Genomic DNA, 17,381 nt, shown 5'->3' on the forward strand with positions numbered 1-17,381 from the left:
AACAAAATTCACTTTCCATCCAACTTGAATACTGTAATAATTTTACATTCATTCTAAAAAGGTTACCTTTTGGTGGGAATGGGAATGCGGATAAAGGCTTTGTACTTCAGCAGTTCTCTGTGAAATTCTTGAAAGTGCTTGAATTTCCTCTTAACTTGCCATTTAAATTCCCCATGTGTTAATTCAATAGTGTACAGATTGATACTTGATACCTATAGTGACAAATAAAAACTGTTAATATCTTGGATAAACAATCCAAAAGATTTCAATGAACTATAGCTAATTAATAAGTAACATGAAAATATATTTAAGTTTAGTCTACATATTCCATGTAAGTACTAAAGCAAATATTTTTCAAAAACTGATTGCAAAAATAATATTCTCTCAAATGCTATATTCTCTTATTCATCTGATATATTACACAAGACAAAACTCTTATAGGTCTTGCCCTTTCAACATGTGTGCCCTTTCAATGCATGTACATGTATTCACATGCATACATCCACAAACCCTGGAAACCAGAAACCAGGCAACCCAGACAATGAACAAAGACCCTAATTAGCATTGGGCAGTCTAGCCTGCATGTGTAAGCAGTGAACAGGCAGTTGACAGAGATGGGAGAGAAGCAGGAGGAAATGGAAGCCAGAAGCACAATGTTAGCCCTTTTTGCCTTCCACAAATGGCATGAATGCGTTCTCTGATCCTTCTAGAACAAGTTCCAAGGCTTAGGCTGGTCTACACCACACCACTGCCCTGAGGCCACGCCAGTGCCCAGGAAAGGTGTATGAAGAAAGGTGCTGCACTGCTGAATAGTCAGAATACACTTGTGTAATGTATGTCCTATTATTACTATATCTTCATAACAAGCATGTAAGGCAAGCACTATGATGCTCATTGCCTGGATGAGCAAAATGAGAAGAGTTTAAGTAGCTTGCTCCAGCTCACAAAGCTAACACAGGAATTAAAACATGTAGTCCAGCTCTAGAGTGCATACATTTAACTCCCACTTACAACTCCCTTTCAACCTAAAAGCTGCCAAGCAAAATAAGAGGCAAAGGTCATCTTAGAGATGCTCTGTAGTTTATCAGACAGACATAGGTCCCGATCCTAGGAAAAGCATAAAGCAAAAGCTGGATACCAAGGTGAGTATAAAGTGAGAGTCGTCACAGGTGCTAGGACAGAGCACTAGGCAGAACCAGCACTGTCACCTTCCAGGGCACAAGGAGAGAGGAACAGGATGCTTTCCCTGCTCTGAAACAGGAGCCAGAGGCAGCCTTCCCCTGCCTTTGCTTACACTTAACCTGACAGACAAGGACCACCACTCACTGACACCTTTCCCTGCCTGCCAGACTTGCTGTAAAACCCAGTAAGTCACAGATCAAACACAAGCTAGCCACCTCTAGTGTTCACTTTCAAATGGCTGGGCTTTGTCTGTTGAAGAAATTTACTCTGAGCCTTTCCCATGCTCAGTGAAAGTCTATGTGCATGGGGACTAAAGGGTTCCCAGGAAATGATCAGAGAGGCAGAGCTCGCCCAGAAAATTCTCAGTTGGGCTCTTGGGTAATAGCACTGGCCAGTCCCATATCTTGGCATTTTTTTTCTTTTAAGAGCCAAATAGCACCATCATTTTTTCTTGCTAAACAAGCACTGATTTTGACTCAGCATTCTCATAAGAACAGATAATCCTCAAAAATTCATCTGAGTGCAAAATTTTGAGAGAAAAGCTAGCAGAGGCATCTGACAAAATACTGAATTATTAAGTTGCCGTAACTGTCATGTAGAAAGCATTGTCCAGCAAGGGGGAAAGAAGAGTATACAGAGAGAGACTGAACCAGAAGGAAGCAAACCCTGAGAGAGGATGAGGACTTGGGAGTGACCAAGAAAAACCAAAGTCTACAAACATGATTCTGACCAGGAGGCAGGAAAATGGAAGCCACGATAATAATTCATATATATTGACCAAAAAAAAAGGCAAGTCCATAAGTGCTCTGACCCTTGATGTAGACGTGAAACGCTCCACTTCCAAAACTTGTGCTTTTATCGGACATCCGGAGAGATACGTCTGTATGTTAGGTTCCTTAAATCCTTGAGTATTATATATAGCAGAGAAAGGGATACACACTAAAAAGTAAATAAGTAAATAAGGTTATTCCAATGTGTGGCAGTCGTATGCCTTGCCTTTTACAGGCATCCTTTTAAAAGTCATCATTGTTAGAACAAATAAGCTTCTTGAGCACTATCTCAACCCAGGGCTACAGTATCAGCGAGGAGCACAAATCATTTGCTAGTTTTTCAAATTGTGCTCTGCCAACCAAGTGTGAAAAGTTCTTCCTCCCTCCTCTCACCAGCCTTCACCTTCTTGAGCCTTGGGGTCACTGGGGGACACGTCATAGTCCACCTCCTCTCCTTCAAAATGGAGCTCCCGTGTGTCCAGATTTTCTATCAAGTTGCTCATGTCGGCTGCGATCTTCTGCAGAGCAGAGGTATTTAGTCTTGACTCGTTTTTCAGTGACATGTTACCTTCGGACGTAGTGAAAACAGAGGGGCTGAAGAAAAAGAAAAGAAATACACACGGGTGTATAATTTGATCAAGTAAACCTATCACACAATGTGAATCTAAGTTTAGACATAACATCTAAAAACAAGTCACCCAGCTGCGTGCGAGCCTCATTTATTCCCAACATTTTATTTGATTTTCCTGCATAACATTTAAAGAGTCCTTAATTTATAAATTAAAATGAAGTAATTTTTTTTTTCATTTTTTTTTAATCAGTACTGGTGATCGAACTCACGACCATGCACTTGCAAAGCAGGCATTTATGCCACTGAGCTAAATCCCCAGCCCTGAATTAAAACATTTAGCTGTAAACAAGAAAGAAAAAGAAACATCCCACTGAAGAAATGTCAACATTTTTATGAACCAAATTCTATGAACTTAGATAAATTAGGATAGATTTAAGGGAGACTGAGTTGGGAATGCCAATTCAGAGAAAAGAAATTGCTTGTTTACTGTAATAAATAGATGGAAAGACAGAACATTATATAAAATAAGCAACTTTCACTATTTCTTAAAGAAAAATTAAGCTATTTCACTTATTTACAAAGGTAGATTTAGGAACATTCTTATGATAGCAAATCACATTTTCTCGGTAGCAAAGAGGACATTTACGTCTTTGAGATATGAGGTTTTGGCCATGACTTTGATTAATATACCTGTTCCAAAAGATACTTAAGGTATTAGAATTATACTTTTCTCCTTTTTTGAAAGGAAACCAGTTCTATTTCATTCTGACATTTAATAACACAAGTCGTTGCACACCAGTACCCAAGGAAGAAGAGTTCACATAGATTTCATTTTTCATTTAAAATACTAGATTTAATCCTTAGGGACTGTCACCTGAGCTGGATAAAAAGTCTACACTGCTTGATGCAGAAGTAATCTCTCCGGTATGACTAGGTTCAAAATGAAGTTTCTCATACCAGTAACTCTTGTGCATATGTTCATTTACTACTGCAAATCAAAAGTATTAACTAGGTATCCATGTGTGAGATGCAATGAATGAAAATGTGAAGATGAAGAAAGGTTGTCCCTGTAATTAAGGAGTTTCTGACACGTGTGAGAGAAAAAGCCGGAGAATTGCGAGTTCATCCTTCACCTCATTCAAGTCTTAGGCTTCCTGAAAGTGGACTGAGAGGAACACATCTAAGTGAGGCTCTTTCCTACAGGTACCATCAAGAATGTGGATGCTCACATGGGAGTACTAAGACTCAGACAGTTTTTATTACAGCCCTACAAGTCTCTAAAACATATAAACTGCTGTGTAGAAAGACTTTGCTTGGAAATTCAAAGATGAAGGTGAAGGACAGCGGTTCTGCTTTGGCCGCACACGCAGGTACAGTGCATGTATCTAAGCTACCTGCAAGCCGTGTAATCTACTGTGTTCCTTTTTCCATGTTCACTGTAAAGAAGTTTGAGGCCAAATTTATAGCACGCTATTAATAAAATATGGTACTACCTTTGCTCATATCTCTTCTCTTCAACCTCCTTCCCATTTCTAATTTACATTATAATACTAGTTAGTGGATACTGTTTGCTGTATGGATCTGGTTGGTGACAATGATTTATGTACATTACACTGATAATAACAAATCTATGAAGGTTTGCTATTTCCATTTTGAAGATAACAAGAGCTTCTCTTTCAATCTTCACAGATAAGAAAACTAAGGCACAGAGACATTAGATAAGTTGACCAAGACTTCAGACAATCTGCCCAAAGACATACAACTAGTAAGTGGTTGAGCACAGATTTCAGTCCAGGCTCCCTAGACTCAAAAGCCACTATTCTCAGCCACAGTCATTATCTTGATGTCTATTTTTGGAGACCTGCACATGTCCTTTGATTACAGAGACATGTTAGTATGCTCGAGCAAGTCCCTTTAAGAGCTAACGCTCCTGAAAAGAACTGGAAAACTAAGTTTCTCCTGCAGCCCAGCCTCTCTAGGATAAAGCCATTTCAACTCTCAGGAGCTTGGTTTCCTCATCTCTCAATTAAAGAAACTCAGCTATTTCACTTCTAGGGTCTCATAGTACAATGCTAATTATAGATAAAAAAAGCACCACAAAATTGTTCAGCATCCTTTATAATTTAATTATTTAATCTTTCTTCTAGTCCAAGAAATGAATACAAGTAGTTCTGCATTTGAATAACAGGAAAGCAGAATATTTTCTAACGTGGATATTTTAATTAAGGTCTATTCGGCCTCCATTAAGGAACTGCTATCTCTGATCACAAATAAAACACGTATTTCCTTTTCTCTTAATTCAACAAAGAATACTTAGTAGATGCCAACCATGAGCATTTGGCTTTATTTAAAATAAAAGGTAATGTAAAGGTCAGAGGGAAGGAAACAAGGAAAAGCAAGTCAAAATTACATCATATCGTTTTTGGCACTTGTTAATATTTTAAAAAGATTTTAGGTATTTTTTATTGATAAAACAGATTTAATGTTTAATTTTGCCATCTTCTCAGCATAGTGAAGAAAAGTTATTCCAAATGACCTTCTTTTTGAAAAAAGTACTAATGTTAAAAATGCATGTTTAATTTCAAGGTACACAAAGACTAATCCTACACATTGTAATGTAACTGGGATAAACAGTACAGAGTCACTAGATGAAGCTAAAATAAATACTTATTGCAGATAGAGAGAAAAAAAGCATTGTAACTTGTGAGAAACCTGTGGAAAAGTAGAAAAGAAACAAAATGATAAAAGCCTTGATGATAAAAGCATCTTATTGCATATCATTAAGCATTTATTACAGAATAATTATAATTTTAACACAATTATTTTGCTTAATACTCAAAATAGACCTTACCTAGTGGATATGATTATTCTGCAAGACTTAGTTAAAATAATCTGCCCAAGATCACTGAACTTGTGTCTAGACTGATTTGAGGTAGAAGAGTGCTAGGGTTTGAACCTACAGTCTCAAGCATGTTAAGCAAGTCTCAAACATGCTAAGCTCCACAGCTGAGTTATACTCCACCTTGGGTTGACCTTTTAAAGCAGATTTGGAGCCAGGGACATACCTTGGTAGCATAGCATCTGCCTGACAAGCGCAAGGTCGTGAGTTCAATTCCTAGTATCAAAATAAAATAAAATAAAGCCAATCTGACTGGCTCTAAAAATCTTAAGAACTTGATTATAGAGGTTCATAATTATTAATTTTATTTTATGGTCTGGAATATCTATCAATTTAATTTTTTGGGTATTGGAAATTAAACTCAGGACCTCACACTTACCAGGCAGGCACTATGCATTGAGCTAAATCTTCAGCCCTATCAATTTAATCTTTAACATAAAGTTTACTAATGTTTTGTGACAAGCGGTCTGCTTTAGTCACCACACGTAGAAAGGATCATTCTAAATCCACAGTCATTAGCATGATGGACCCAACATACCCTGACAGCTTTCTGAATTTTTATGAATAAAGATCACATGGTAGTTATGTGGACACAAAGGATCAGCAGATTTGTGCACATATTTCTGAGGACTTCACCACTTAACCATGGAAAATAAATAAGTGATCTATCCATCACTACCTTTACCTGAGTGCTTCATAATGTTTTGTGCTGAATACTCAACAATTGCATTGCTGGTATCAATCTTGACTACCAAGCTGTAGACTCCTATGTTGTCAAACCTTTACTTATTAGTCAATGTTCTCTTTCACCTAACATAATCCACCCAGGACGTTGAGGGGTGAGCCCAGCTACAGCCTGTGCTACACAGCAGTGGGATAAGACCCTAATGTTTACACCTGAGATAATAGAATTCATTTTGTTACCTCCTTATAAAATAATACTGCAAGATCATTATCTCTTTCAGTACCAAGAAGAGACCATATCCATGGAAAGATGAGAGCAGCTACGTTTTACTCTGTTTACATTAGTAAATGAGGGTTGAGTTCTTTTCCTGGTTGGAATTTTAGGATTAAAGTCTTTGCAGGGACTATTTAATGACTTTTGGTTTTTTACGAAGAAATTTTTAAAATCTAGCACCTTCTGGTCCATTCTCAATAAGATTAGGAAATAGAAAGTCCAACAGAAGAAATTATTTTCCTTTTCAGATAATAAATACATAAACTTTCCCTTAGCAAAAAATAACACTAACAATGTTATCAAATATAATTGATATTAATGTAAATATTAACTCTAGTAAATATTTGCTGAACATGTGTTAGCTGCCAGGCATTATTCAAAGAGATAAAACAATGACTTCATTCAATTCTTGTGACAATCTTAGAAGCTAAGCCTTACTGTTAGCCACACTTTACAGAGAAGCTTAGACAAGGTAAGCAACTTGCTCTGGGACACCGAGCTGGGATGGGAGGATCCTGGACCAGACTTCCTCGACCAATACAATACCAAAGCTTCTGTAGAGAACTGGCAGCAAGAATGCCAGGACAGGTAGCTACTGGGAGACATTTACTCTTTATGTTTTATATTCTTAAAACTAAGGTACAGTAACAACACCAAAAGCTGAACATTCATTCTTTGAAGATAACTGTGACTTACTTCTTGCTTCTCTTTCTAAAAAATACGCACGTTCTCCCATGTTTTGCCTTATATGATATTTGTGCTAACACAGAATGAAATACAATCAGATTTTAAGCCAAAAATCACATTATAATGTAGAATGTGTCATTAATTATGATTATATCATTTAACATCAAACCCAGAACACAGCTCAGTTGTAAAGAACCTGCCTCACATGCACTAAGGCTATGAGCTCAATCCCCAGCACCAAAAAATTAATTCAATTAAGCCAAAATAATTAATGGATATTTCTTGTTTTCTCATTTTCCATTATACAAAGTTGATTACAAGAATCATACCATGTAACCCTTCTAAAACACAAATTATACCAAAAATTATTTATTTGGAACAAACTTTATACTCCCTAAAGTACAAAAATCACCTATGCATTCACATACTAGGTTTGATCTCTAACGATATAGACAGAAATATTGGATGAATATTTTCTACTTTAGTTGACTAAATAAAGTAAATGGTATTGCTGTATTTTAGTTTCCAGGCAATATATTTTGAGAAAACACATATTTTCTTTTTTTACTTTAAAGAGATTAAGACAAAAGACGACAGAACAAAGCAGATAAGAACAGAACAATATAAACAGCACGGCACTTACAAGACAACGGATATTGACAGTAGCCACCATAATGTCTTTTTCTTTGAAATAGTTGAGCATATGTTCATATACAATAGTATCAAACATAAAAAAATAGTATAAAACCATTCAAGAGAATGAAAGTATTACAGGGCATTCAGAACCAAATAACAGAAAATGAACAATGGCTACTATATTATCTCATTTCCATAGAAAATTTATTTATACTATCACACATATTAACATGCAATAAGACACAACATGATAGAAGCAAGGGAAATAGAAGAACAAAGGCCTGGTAGGACTTCAAAGAAAGATGATATTAAATCAGAAATGGCTGCCATAATGTCTTATCAAGACAGTGTGAAACCATTCAAGAGCATGAAAGTATTACAGGGAATTTAGAACCAGCTCACGGAAAACGAACAATGGTTTCTATATTATCTCCTTGTCTATAAAAAATTTTGTTTATACTATCACATATAATAAAATTCAATAAGATACAGCATGATAAGCCAATAGAGACAAAAGAACAAAAGCTTCATGGGACTTCAAAACAAGATGATATTAAATCAGCACTAATTACATTGTCTTGTTGTCTTCAAAATAACTGTTGATACTATCACAGACAATAAAATAAAACAATCCAGAATAAACCATTCCAATTAATGAATGAAAATATTATAAGGCTTCAAAGCAATATAATGGGGAATCATGATTACCACATACTTTTATGTATTCTTACTATTTTATACACACTAGGGAAACTGGTATTTATACATATGAGTTTGAATTATTTCACTAATGAGTATGGTCTCAAACTGCGCCCATTTATTTATAAATATCTCAATGTGATCATTCTTTACAGCTGAGTAGTACTCCATTGTATAAAAATACCACAACTTTTTTATCCATTGCTCAGTTGATGGACACTTATGTTATTTCCAAGATCTGGCTATTACAAATTGTGCTGCTATAAACATAGGTGCACATATATCACTGTGGTATGATGTTTTTAGTTCTTCTGGGAATATGCCTAGAAGTGGAATAGCTGGAACAAATGGGACTTCCAATTCCAGCTTCCAATTCCAAATCTCCAGACTGACCTCCACAGTGGTTGCACCAGTCTAGACTCCTACCAACAGTGCAGGAGAGTTCTTTTTTCCCCACAGCCTCTCCAGCATTTATTGTTGGCAGTATTTTTGGTCTCGGCCATTCTTCCAGGAGTGAGATGGAATCTCACTGTGGTTTTAAATTGCATTTCTCTAATGAGTAATGACAATGAACATTTTTTCATGTATTTATTTGCCATTTGTATTTCTTCATCGGAGAATTGTGTATTCATCTCGGATACCCATTTTTGGATTGGATCTTTCAATTTTGGGGGTCTTGTTGTTTTTAATTCTTTATATATTTTAGACAGAAGTCCTTTGACTGAGGGACAATTCACTAAGATTTTTTCCCAGTTGGTGGGTTTTCTTTTCATGTGCTGGAGATTTCTTTTGACATGCAGAAACTTTTTAATAACAGGCGATCCCAGTTATTGGTTCTCAGAAGTATTTCCCATGCGGTTTGATTTCTATTCTGTGAATTCTCTACCTACCCCTATGTCTTCAAGATTTTTACCCAATTTGTCTTACAACAGATTTAGTGTTTCTGTTTTAATATTCAGATCTTTGATCCATTTAGATTTTAGTTTAGTATATGGTGATAAGCATGCATCTAGTTTTAGTTTTCAACATGTGGAGAGCCAGATTTTCCAACAGCATTTATTAAAGAGACTATCATTCTTCCAGTGAACATGTTTGGCCCCTTTATCAAAGATAAGGTGGTTGAGTGTGTTTGAGGTTGTGGTTGTATCTTCTAATATATTCCATTGATCTTCAGATCTCATTTTATTTCAGTACCATGTTGATTTTACTACAGTTTTTTTGTAGTATGACTTCAAGTCAGGGATTGTGATGCCTCCTGCCTTGCCTTTGCTGCTTAGAATTGCCTTTGCTATTCTAGGTCTCTTCTGGTTCCAGATGAATTTTAGGAGTGATTTCTCTAGATCCATGAGGTATGTTCATGGTATTTTTATTGGGATTGCATTGAATATGTATAGCAGTTTTGGGAGAATGGCCATTTTTACAATATTTATTCTTCCTATCCATGAGCACGGGATGTCTTTCCATTTTCTGAGATCCTCTTCAATTTCTTTTTTCAGTGTATTATAATTTTCCCTATATAGGTCTTTCACTTCTTTCATGAGAATAATTTCTAAATATTTCATTTTTTTTTTTTGGTTGCTAATGTGAAGGGTATGGCTTCTCTTACTTCTCTCTCTGTGATTTTGTTGTCGGTATGTAAAAATACCATTGATTTTTGAGTATTGATTTTGTATCCAGCTACACTGCTGAATTTATTTATTATCCCCAATCTTTCAATGGAGTTTTAGGGTCTTCTATGTACACTATCATGTCATTGCAAATAATGATAATTTAAGTTCTTCTCTTCATATCTTTACCCATTTTGTTTCTCTCTCGTGTCTAATTGTTCTGGCTAGCATTTCCAGTGCTATATTAAATAGGAGAGGTGATAAGGGACATACTTGTCTTGTGCCTGATTTTAAGGTAAAGGCCTTCAGTTTTTGGCCATTTAGTATGATACTGGCTGTTGATTTGTCATAGATAACCTTTATTATATTGACAGAAAGAACATCTATTCCAATTTTCTGTAAGGTTCCTATCATGAATGAGTGTTGGACCTTATCAAAAGCTTTTTCTGCATCTATAGAAATAATCATGTGATTCTTACGTTTGGCTCTATTGATATGATGGATTACAATTATTGATTTTTAGGTATGCTGAACCATCCCTGCATGCCTGGGATGAATCCCACTTGATCATGGTGCATAATCTTCTTGATGATTTGCTGCATCTTATTTGCCAATATTTTACTGAGGATTTTTGCATCTGTGTTCATTAGGGAGATTGGCCTGTAGTTCTGTTTTTCAGTTGGGTCTTTCTCTGGTTTTGGTACTAGAGTAATATTTGCTTCCATGAATGACTTAGGAAGGATTGCCTCGATTTCACTGAAGAGTTTCAGGACTGTCGGCATTAAGTCTTTTTTGTATTTCTTGTAGAATTCTGCAGTGAACCTATGTGGGCCTGGGTTCTTCTTTGTAGGTAAGGACTTAACTACATTATCAACTTCATTAATAGAAATTGGGTTATTCAGCAGTTTTACATCTTCTTGACCTAGCTTTGGTACTTCATATGTTTCTAGGAATCTATTTCTTCTGTGTAATCAAGCCTATGACAGCAGAGGTTTTCAAAATAGGTGCTGATGATCTGAGAGTGTACAGAGTCTGTAGTGATTTCGTTTTTTTCATTCTTTATTGCATGAATTTCAGCTTTTTATTCCCTTTTTTTAAAAAAAAGGTTGGCTAGGGGGCTTATCAATTTTATTTATTCTTTCAAAGAACCAACTCTTTGATTCATTGATTCTTTGGATTGTTTTTCTTGGTCTCTATTACATTAATTTCTGCTCTGATTTTTATAATTTCCTCCCTTCTTTTGGCTTTGGGTTTGTCTTGCTCTTCTTTTTCTGGATGTTTGAGGTGTAGCATCAGGTTATTTATTTGTATTCATTTGTTTTCCTGATATGGGAACTCAAATAAATTTTCCTGCAATAAATTTTCCTATGAGGACCACTTTCATTGCATCCCACAGATTCCGGTAAGTTGTATTTGTATTTTGGTTTGCTTGTAGGTATTGCTTAATTTTTTTCTTTAATTTCCCCTGTGACCCACTGATTACTAAAAGAGTGTGTTACTCAGTTTCCATGTGTTCCTGGGATTTTTGTTGTATCTTTTATCATTAATTTCTATTTTCATGATGCTATAATCCAATAACATGCATGGGATAATTTCAACTGTTTTGCATTTATTTAAATATGTTCTAGGGCTAATATATGCTCTATTTTATAGAATGTCCCATGTACTGCTGAGAATAATGTGTATTCTGATGTTGTTGGGAGGAACACTCGGTATATATCTATCAAGTCCATTTGTTCACATGTGTGATTCAGTTCTGTTATTTCTTTGCTGACTTTCTATCTGGTGATCTGTCCCTTGGTGTCACCGGTGTTTTAAGGCCTCCTGTTATAATTGTGTTACTGCTTATTTGATTTTGCATTTCTGTTAATACTTGCTTTGTATAACTGGGTGCTCTGGAATTTGGTGCATATATATTTAAGATTGTTATCTCTTCTTCTTGAAGTTTTCCCCTAACCAGTATGGAATGACCTCATTTATCTTTTCTCATTATTGGTTTGAAGTTCACATTGTCGGCAAACAGAATAGCTACCTCTGCTTTTTGGGGGGGTTCCTGTTGCATGAAGTATTGTTTTCCATCCTTTGAATTTCAGTCTGTGAGTATCCTTTTGGGTTAGATGGGTTTCTTGTAGACAGCATATGGTTGGATGTCATTTCTTGATCCATTCTGCCAGTTGGTTTCTTTTAATTGGTGCACTGAGGCCATTTACATTAATGGTTATAACTATATTTTGGTTTACTGTTGACATGTTATCTTTCTGCTGTTGAATCTTTTATCTTTCCATTCTGTTCAATTGTTTGCTTTGCTTAGTGGTTTTTTTCCTAAGTGTATCTAATCTGTCTTTCAGTATTCTTTGAGGGTTGGCTTGGTGATCAGGGAGTTCTTCAGCTGTTCTTTGTCATGGAAGTATCTTATTTCTCCATCGATTTTGCAGGACAGCTTTTCAGAGTACATCAGTCTAGGTTGGAAATCATTGTCCGTTAGGATCTGGAATACTTCACTCCATGCTCTTCTTGACTTTATTGTTTGTGCTGAGAAGGCTGCTGTGATTGTGATAAGTTTTCCTTTATAGGTGATCTGTCTTTTCTCTCTGACAGCTTTTAATATTCCATTCTTATGTTGGATTTCTAGGATAGTGATTATTATATGTCTGGGTATAGTTTCATTTTGGTTATGACTATTTGGAGTTCTATATGCTTCACTGATCCTGATGTCAGTTTCTCTTCTCATGTTTGGGAAATTTTCACTCTTATTTCTCTAAATATCCTCTTGACATCCTTTATGTTGTCCCCTTCTTTTTCATTTATCCCTTTTCATCACCTTGCAGCTGTTGAATTGTTATTTCTTGATTCCTTGTTATTTTTAAAAGATCTTTCCTTTCCTGTTCTCTAGCTGCAATCTTGTCTTCAAGGTCTGAAATTCTATCTTCAGTTTCATTGAGGGGATGTTTACAACTTTCAATGGAATTTTTTATTTCCTGTATATCTCTTTGCATCTCCTTTATGTATTGTTTGCTTCTTATATTGTTCATCCAGGGATTCTACCTTTTTGTTTAGCTCCTCCAATTTTTTAACTGTGTCTTCTTTAAATATGTTCAGCATCTCTTTTATTTCTTTTATCATTTCTTTTTTTAGCTAGTAGAATATTTCTAGCAAGAATTCCTTTAAAGCTTCCCAGCGTTGCTTCTTTATTTCAGCTGCTATTATTTCAGCTATTTCAGGTGTATGGTATATATTTTCTTCTATGTACATAGCTCCTAAGGTTTCTTGGGATGGGCTGGAAGTTTGAGATTGCATTTTAGTCTTTCGCCTTGTCATTTTCCTGTATTTCTGTACTTCGAGTGTTGTTCCAAGGCTTCCCCTGGATGTGTTGGAAGTTTTCTCCCATGCCCTAGGCTCCTGGGACTGAATGGAAGTTGCTGAGCCTAGTCCAGTTAGGCCCTCAGGCCCTCCCATGCCACCATCAATGTTCTAGGTGGCTGGGCAGGCACCTCACCACTGTGGATGATGGGTTAAAGCTCTCCCCAGGCAAAGACCAATGCCCTGGAACTCACTTCACCTACTCTCAAGTCCCGTAATTGAAAAAAGTCACTGAGCGTAATATAGTTGGTCCACAAAACCTCCCAGGGCTAGTCTAGTGTGCTTGGGCTCTGGATCGGTCCTTGAGCTCTGGAAGAGATGATCTTAAAGCACCTCCCCATACCCCACCCCGGGGCTCAGGGTGGCGCACAAATTTATCCCAGCCATCTGCTGAGTTTCCCGGTTTGGTAGAAGGTCACTGGGCGTGTCCTGGCAGGCTTGAAATCTGTGGAGCGCAGCCTAGTGTGGCTGGGCTCTGAGCAGGTCCTTGAGCTCCAGAAGAGAGATTCTTAAAGTCTCTCCAAGGCTCCGGATGGCACACAGACTCACTGCAGTCGTCAGCTGAGTTTCCTGATTTGGGAGGTCACTGGGCATGTCCTGGGCAGGCCTGAAACCTGCCAAGCGAAGCCCGGTGTGGCTGGGCTCTGGGCAGGTCCCTGAGCTCTGGAAGAGATGATCTTACAATCTCCCCAGGGATCGGGATGGCACGCGGACTCCAAGAAACATTTTTCATGTATTTATTTGCCATTTGTATTTCTTCATCTGAGAACTGTGTATTCATCTCAGATGCCCATTATTGGACTGGGTCTTTGAATTTCGGGGGTCTGATTTTTAAAAATTCTTTATATGTTCTAGACACAAGTCCTTTGTCTGAGGGATAGTTCACTAAGATTTTTTCCCAGTTTGCGGGTTTTCTTTTCACTTGCTGGAGATTTCTTTTGACATGCAGAAACTTTTGAATGAGACGTGATCCAAGTTATTGATTCTGGGAAGTATTTCCTGTGCAGTTTGATTCCTGTTCATGAACTCTTTACCTACCTCTATATCTTCAAGATTTTTACATAATTTGTCTTCCAACAGATTTAGTGTTTCTGTTTTAATATTCAGATCTTTGATTCATTTAGATTTTAGTTTAGCACATGGTGATAGGCATGGGTATAGTTTTAGTTTTTGGCATATGGAGAGCCAGTTTTCCAAGCACCATTTATTAAAGAGACTATTGTTCTTCCAGTGAACATGTTTGTTTAGAGATAAGGTGGTTGAGTGTGTTGTTAGTTGTGGTTGTATCTTCTAATCTATTCCATTGATCTTCAGATCTGTTTTTATTCCAGTACCATGTTCATTTTATTACAGTACTTTTGTAGTATAACTTCAAGTCAGGGATTTTAATGCCTCCTGCCTTGTCTTTACTGCTTGGAGTTGCCTTTGCTATTCTAGGTCTCTTCTAGTTCCAGATGAATTTAGGTGTGATTTATCTAATTCTATGAGTATGTTAGTCATATTCTCATTGGGATTGCACTGAAACTGTGTAACAGTTTTGGGACAATGGCCATTTTCACATTATTTATTCTTCCTATCCATGAGCAAGGGATGTCTTTCCATTTTCTAAGATTCTCTTCGATTTCTTTTTTCAGAGTATTATAATTTTCACTATATAGATATTTTACTTTTTTCATGAGATTAATTCCTAAGTATTTCATCTTTTGGATGCTAGTGTGAAGGATTGGCTTCTCTTATTTCTCCTTCTGTGATTTTGTTGTTAGTGTACAGGAATGCTATTGATTTCTGAGAATTGATTTTGTATCCAGCTACACTGCTGAATTTATTTATTATATCTAGAAGTCTTTCAACGTTTGGGGGATCTTCTATGTAGAGTATCATGTCATCCATAAATAATGATAATTTAACTTTCTCTTTTCCTATCCTTACCCCTTTTATTTCTCTCTCTTGTCTAATTGCTCTGGCTATTATTTCTAATACTATATTGAATAGGAGCAGTAAGAAGGGATGTCCTTATATTTTTCTTGATTTTAGGGTAAAGGCTTTCAGTGTTTGGCCATTTAATATGATGCTGGCTGTTGGTTTGACATAGATAGCCTTTATCATATTGAGGTAAAGGCCATTTATTCCAATTTTCTGTAAGGTTCCTATCATGAATGAGTGTTGGATCTTATCAAAAGCTTTTTCTGTATCTATAGAAATGATCATGTGATTCTTACTTTTGGTTCTATTGATATGGTGGATTACATTTATTGATTTAGGTATGGTGAACCATCCCTGCACGTCTGGGATGAATCCCACTTTTTCATGGTGTATAATCTTCTTGATGATTTGCTGCATCCTATTTGCCAATATTTTATTGAGGATTTTTGCATCTGTGTTCATTAGGGAAACTGGCCTCTAGTTCTCTCTTTTAGTTGGGTCTTTCTCAGGTTTTGGTGCTAGAGTAATATTTGCTTCCAGAAATGACTTAGGACTAAATGCTTCCCTTTTGATTTCACTGAAGAGTTTGAGGAACGTCAACATTAAGTCTTGTGTTTTTTGTAGAGTTCAGCAGTGAATCCGTTTGGGCCTAGGCTCCTCTTTGTAGGTAAGGACTTAATTAATTTTCAATTTCATTAATAGAAATTGGGTTATTCAGTAGTTTTACATCTTCTTGACCCAGCTTTGGTACTTTATATGTTTCTAGGAATCTGTCCATTTCTTCTCTGTTATCAAATCTATGAGAGTACAGGTTTTGATGATCTTCTGTATTACCACAGAGTCTGTACTGATTTTACCTTTTTCATTCCTTACTGCATGCATTTGAGTTTTTTCTTTCCCTTTTTTTTAAAATAAAGTTGTCTAGGGGCTTATCAATTTTATTTATTCTTTCAAAGAACCAACTCTTTAATTCATCGATTCTTTGGATTGTTTTCTTAGTCTCTATTGCATTAATTTCTACTTTGTCTTTTATAATTTCCTCCCTTCTTTTGGCTTTGGGCTTGACTTGTTCTTCTTTTTCTAGATGTTTGAGATGTAGCATTAGGTTATTTGTGTTCATTCTGTTTTCCTGATGTGGGAACTGAGTGCAATAAATTTTCCTCTGAGAACAGCCTTCATTGCATCCCACACATTCCGGTAAGCTGTATTTGTATTTTCGCTTGATTGTAGGTATTGTTTAATTCCTTCTTTAATTTTCTCTAGACTCACTGATTGCTCAAGAGTGTATTATTCAATTTCCATATGTTTGTGTGGTTTTTGCAGTCTTTTTTATCATTAACTTCTAGTTTCATGGTGCTATGATCCGATAACATGCATGGGATAATTTCTATTCCTTTGCATTTACTTAAATATGTTCTGTGGCCTAGTACATGATCTGTTTTAGAGAATGTAATATGTACTGCTGAGAAGAATGTATATTCTAATGTTGTTGGATGGACCACTCTGAATATGTCTATCAAATCTGTTTGTTCACAGGTATGATTCAGTTCTGTTATTTCTTTGCTGATTTTCTGTCTGGTTGATCTGTCCCTTTGTGTCAACAGTGTGTTAAGGTCTCCTATTATAATTGTGTTACTGCTTATTTGATTTTGCATTTCTGTTAATACTTGATTTATATAGCTGGTTGCTCTGGAATTAAGTGCATATATATTTAAGATTGTTATCTCTTCCTCTTAAAGTTTTCCCCTAACTAGTATGTAGTGACCTTCTTTTTCTCTTTGGATCATTCTTGGTTTGTAGTTCACAATATCTGCAAACAGAATAGATATCCCCGCTTTTGTTTGGGTTCCTGTTGCATGAAGGATTGTTCTCCATCCTTTGACTTTCAGTCTATGAGTTTCCTTTTGAGTTAGATGGGTATATTGTAGACAGCATATGGTTGGATGTTGTTTCTTGATCCATTCTGCCAGTCTGTTTCTTTTAATTGGTGCATTGAGACCATTTACATTAATGATTATAATTGTTATATATTGGTTTATTGTTGACATGTTACTTTTTCTTTCTACTCTGTTTAATTGTCTTCCTTGCT

At 36.2% G+C, this 17,381-nt stretch overlaps 1 protein-coding gene across 12 annotated transcripts in view; it reads right to left on the reverse strand.

The window, feature by feature from the left end:
* Pld1 (phospholipase D1) overlaps positions 1–17,381 on the reverse strand; it is a 233,157-nt gene that overhangs the window by 136,981 nt on the left and 78,795 nt on the right. For 10 of the 12 annotated variants that reach the window (XM_023562262.2, XM_063227160.1, XM_063227163.1 and 7 more), the window contains 3 exons: positions 2,356–2,546; positions 1,994–2,121; positions 67–212 (listed from right to left, as the gene is read on the reverse strand). In XM_023562262.2, coding sequence (XP_023418030.2) covers positions 67–212; positions 1,994–2,121; positions 2,356–2,515 — 434 coding nt within the window. In that variant the 5' untranslated portion in view covers positions 2,516–2,546. The remainder of the gene's footprint in view (positions 1–66; positions 213–1,993; positions 2,122–2,355; positions 2,547–17,381) is intronic. The other 2 variants (XM_063227169.1, XM_063227168.1) reach the window with 1 other exon arrangement.

This window comes from Cavia porcellus, unplaced genomic scaffold, assembly GCF_034190915.1.
Source record: "Cavia porcellus strain 051 isolate PalLab524CR breed Dunkin Hartley unplaced genomic scaffold, mCavPor4.1 scaffold_17, whole genome shotgun sequence".
Classification (NCBI taxonomy): domain Eukaryota; kingdom Metazoa; phylum Chordata; class Mammalia; order Rodentia; family Caviidae; genus Cavia; species Cavia porcellus.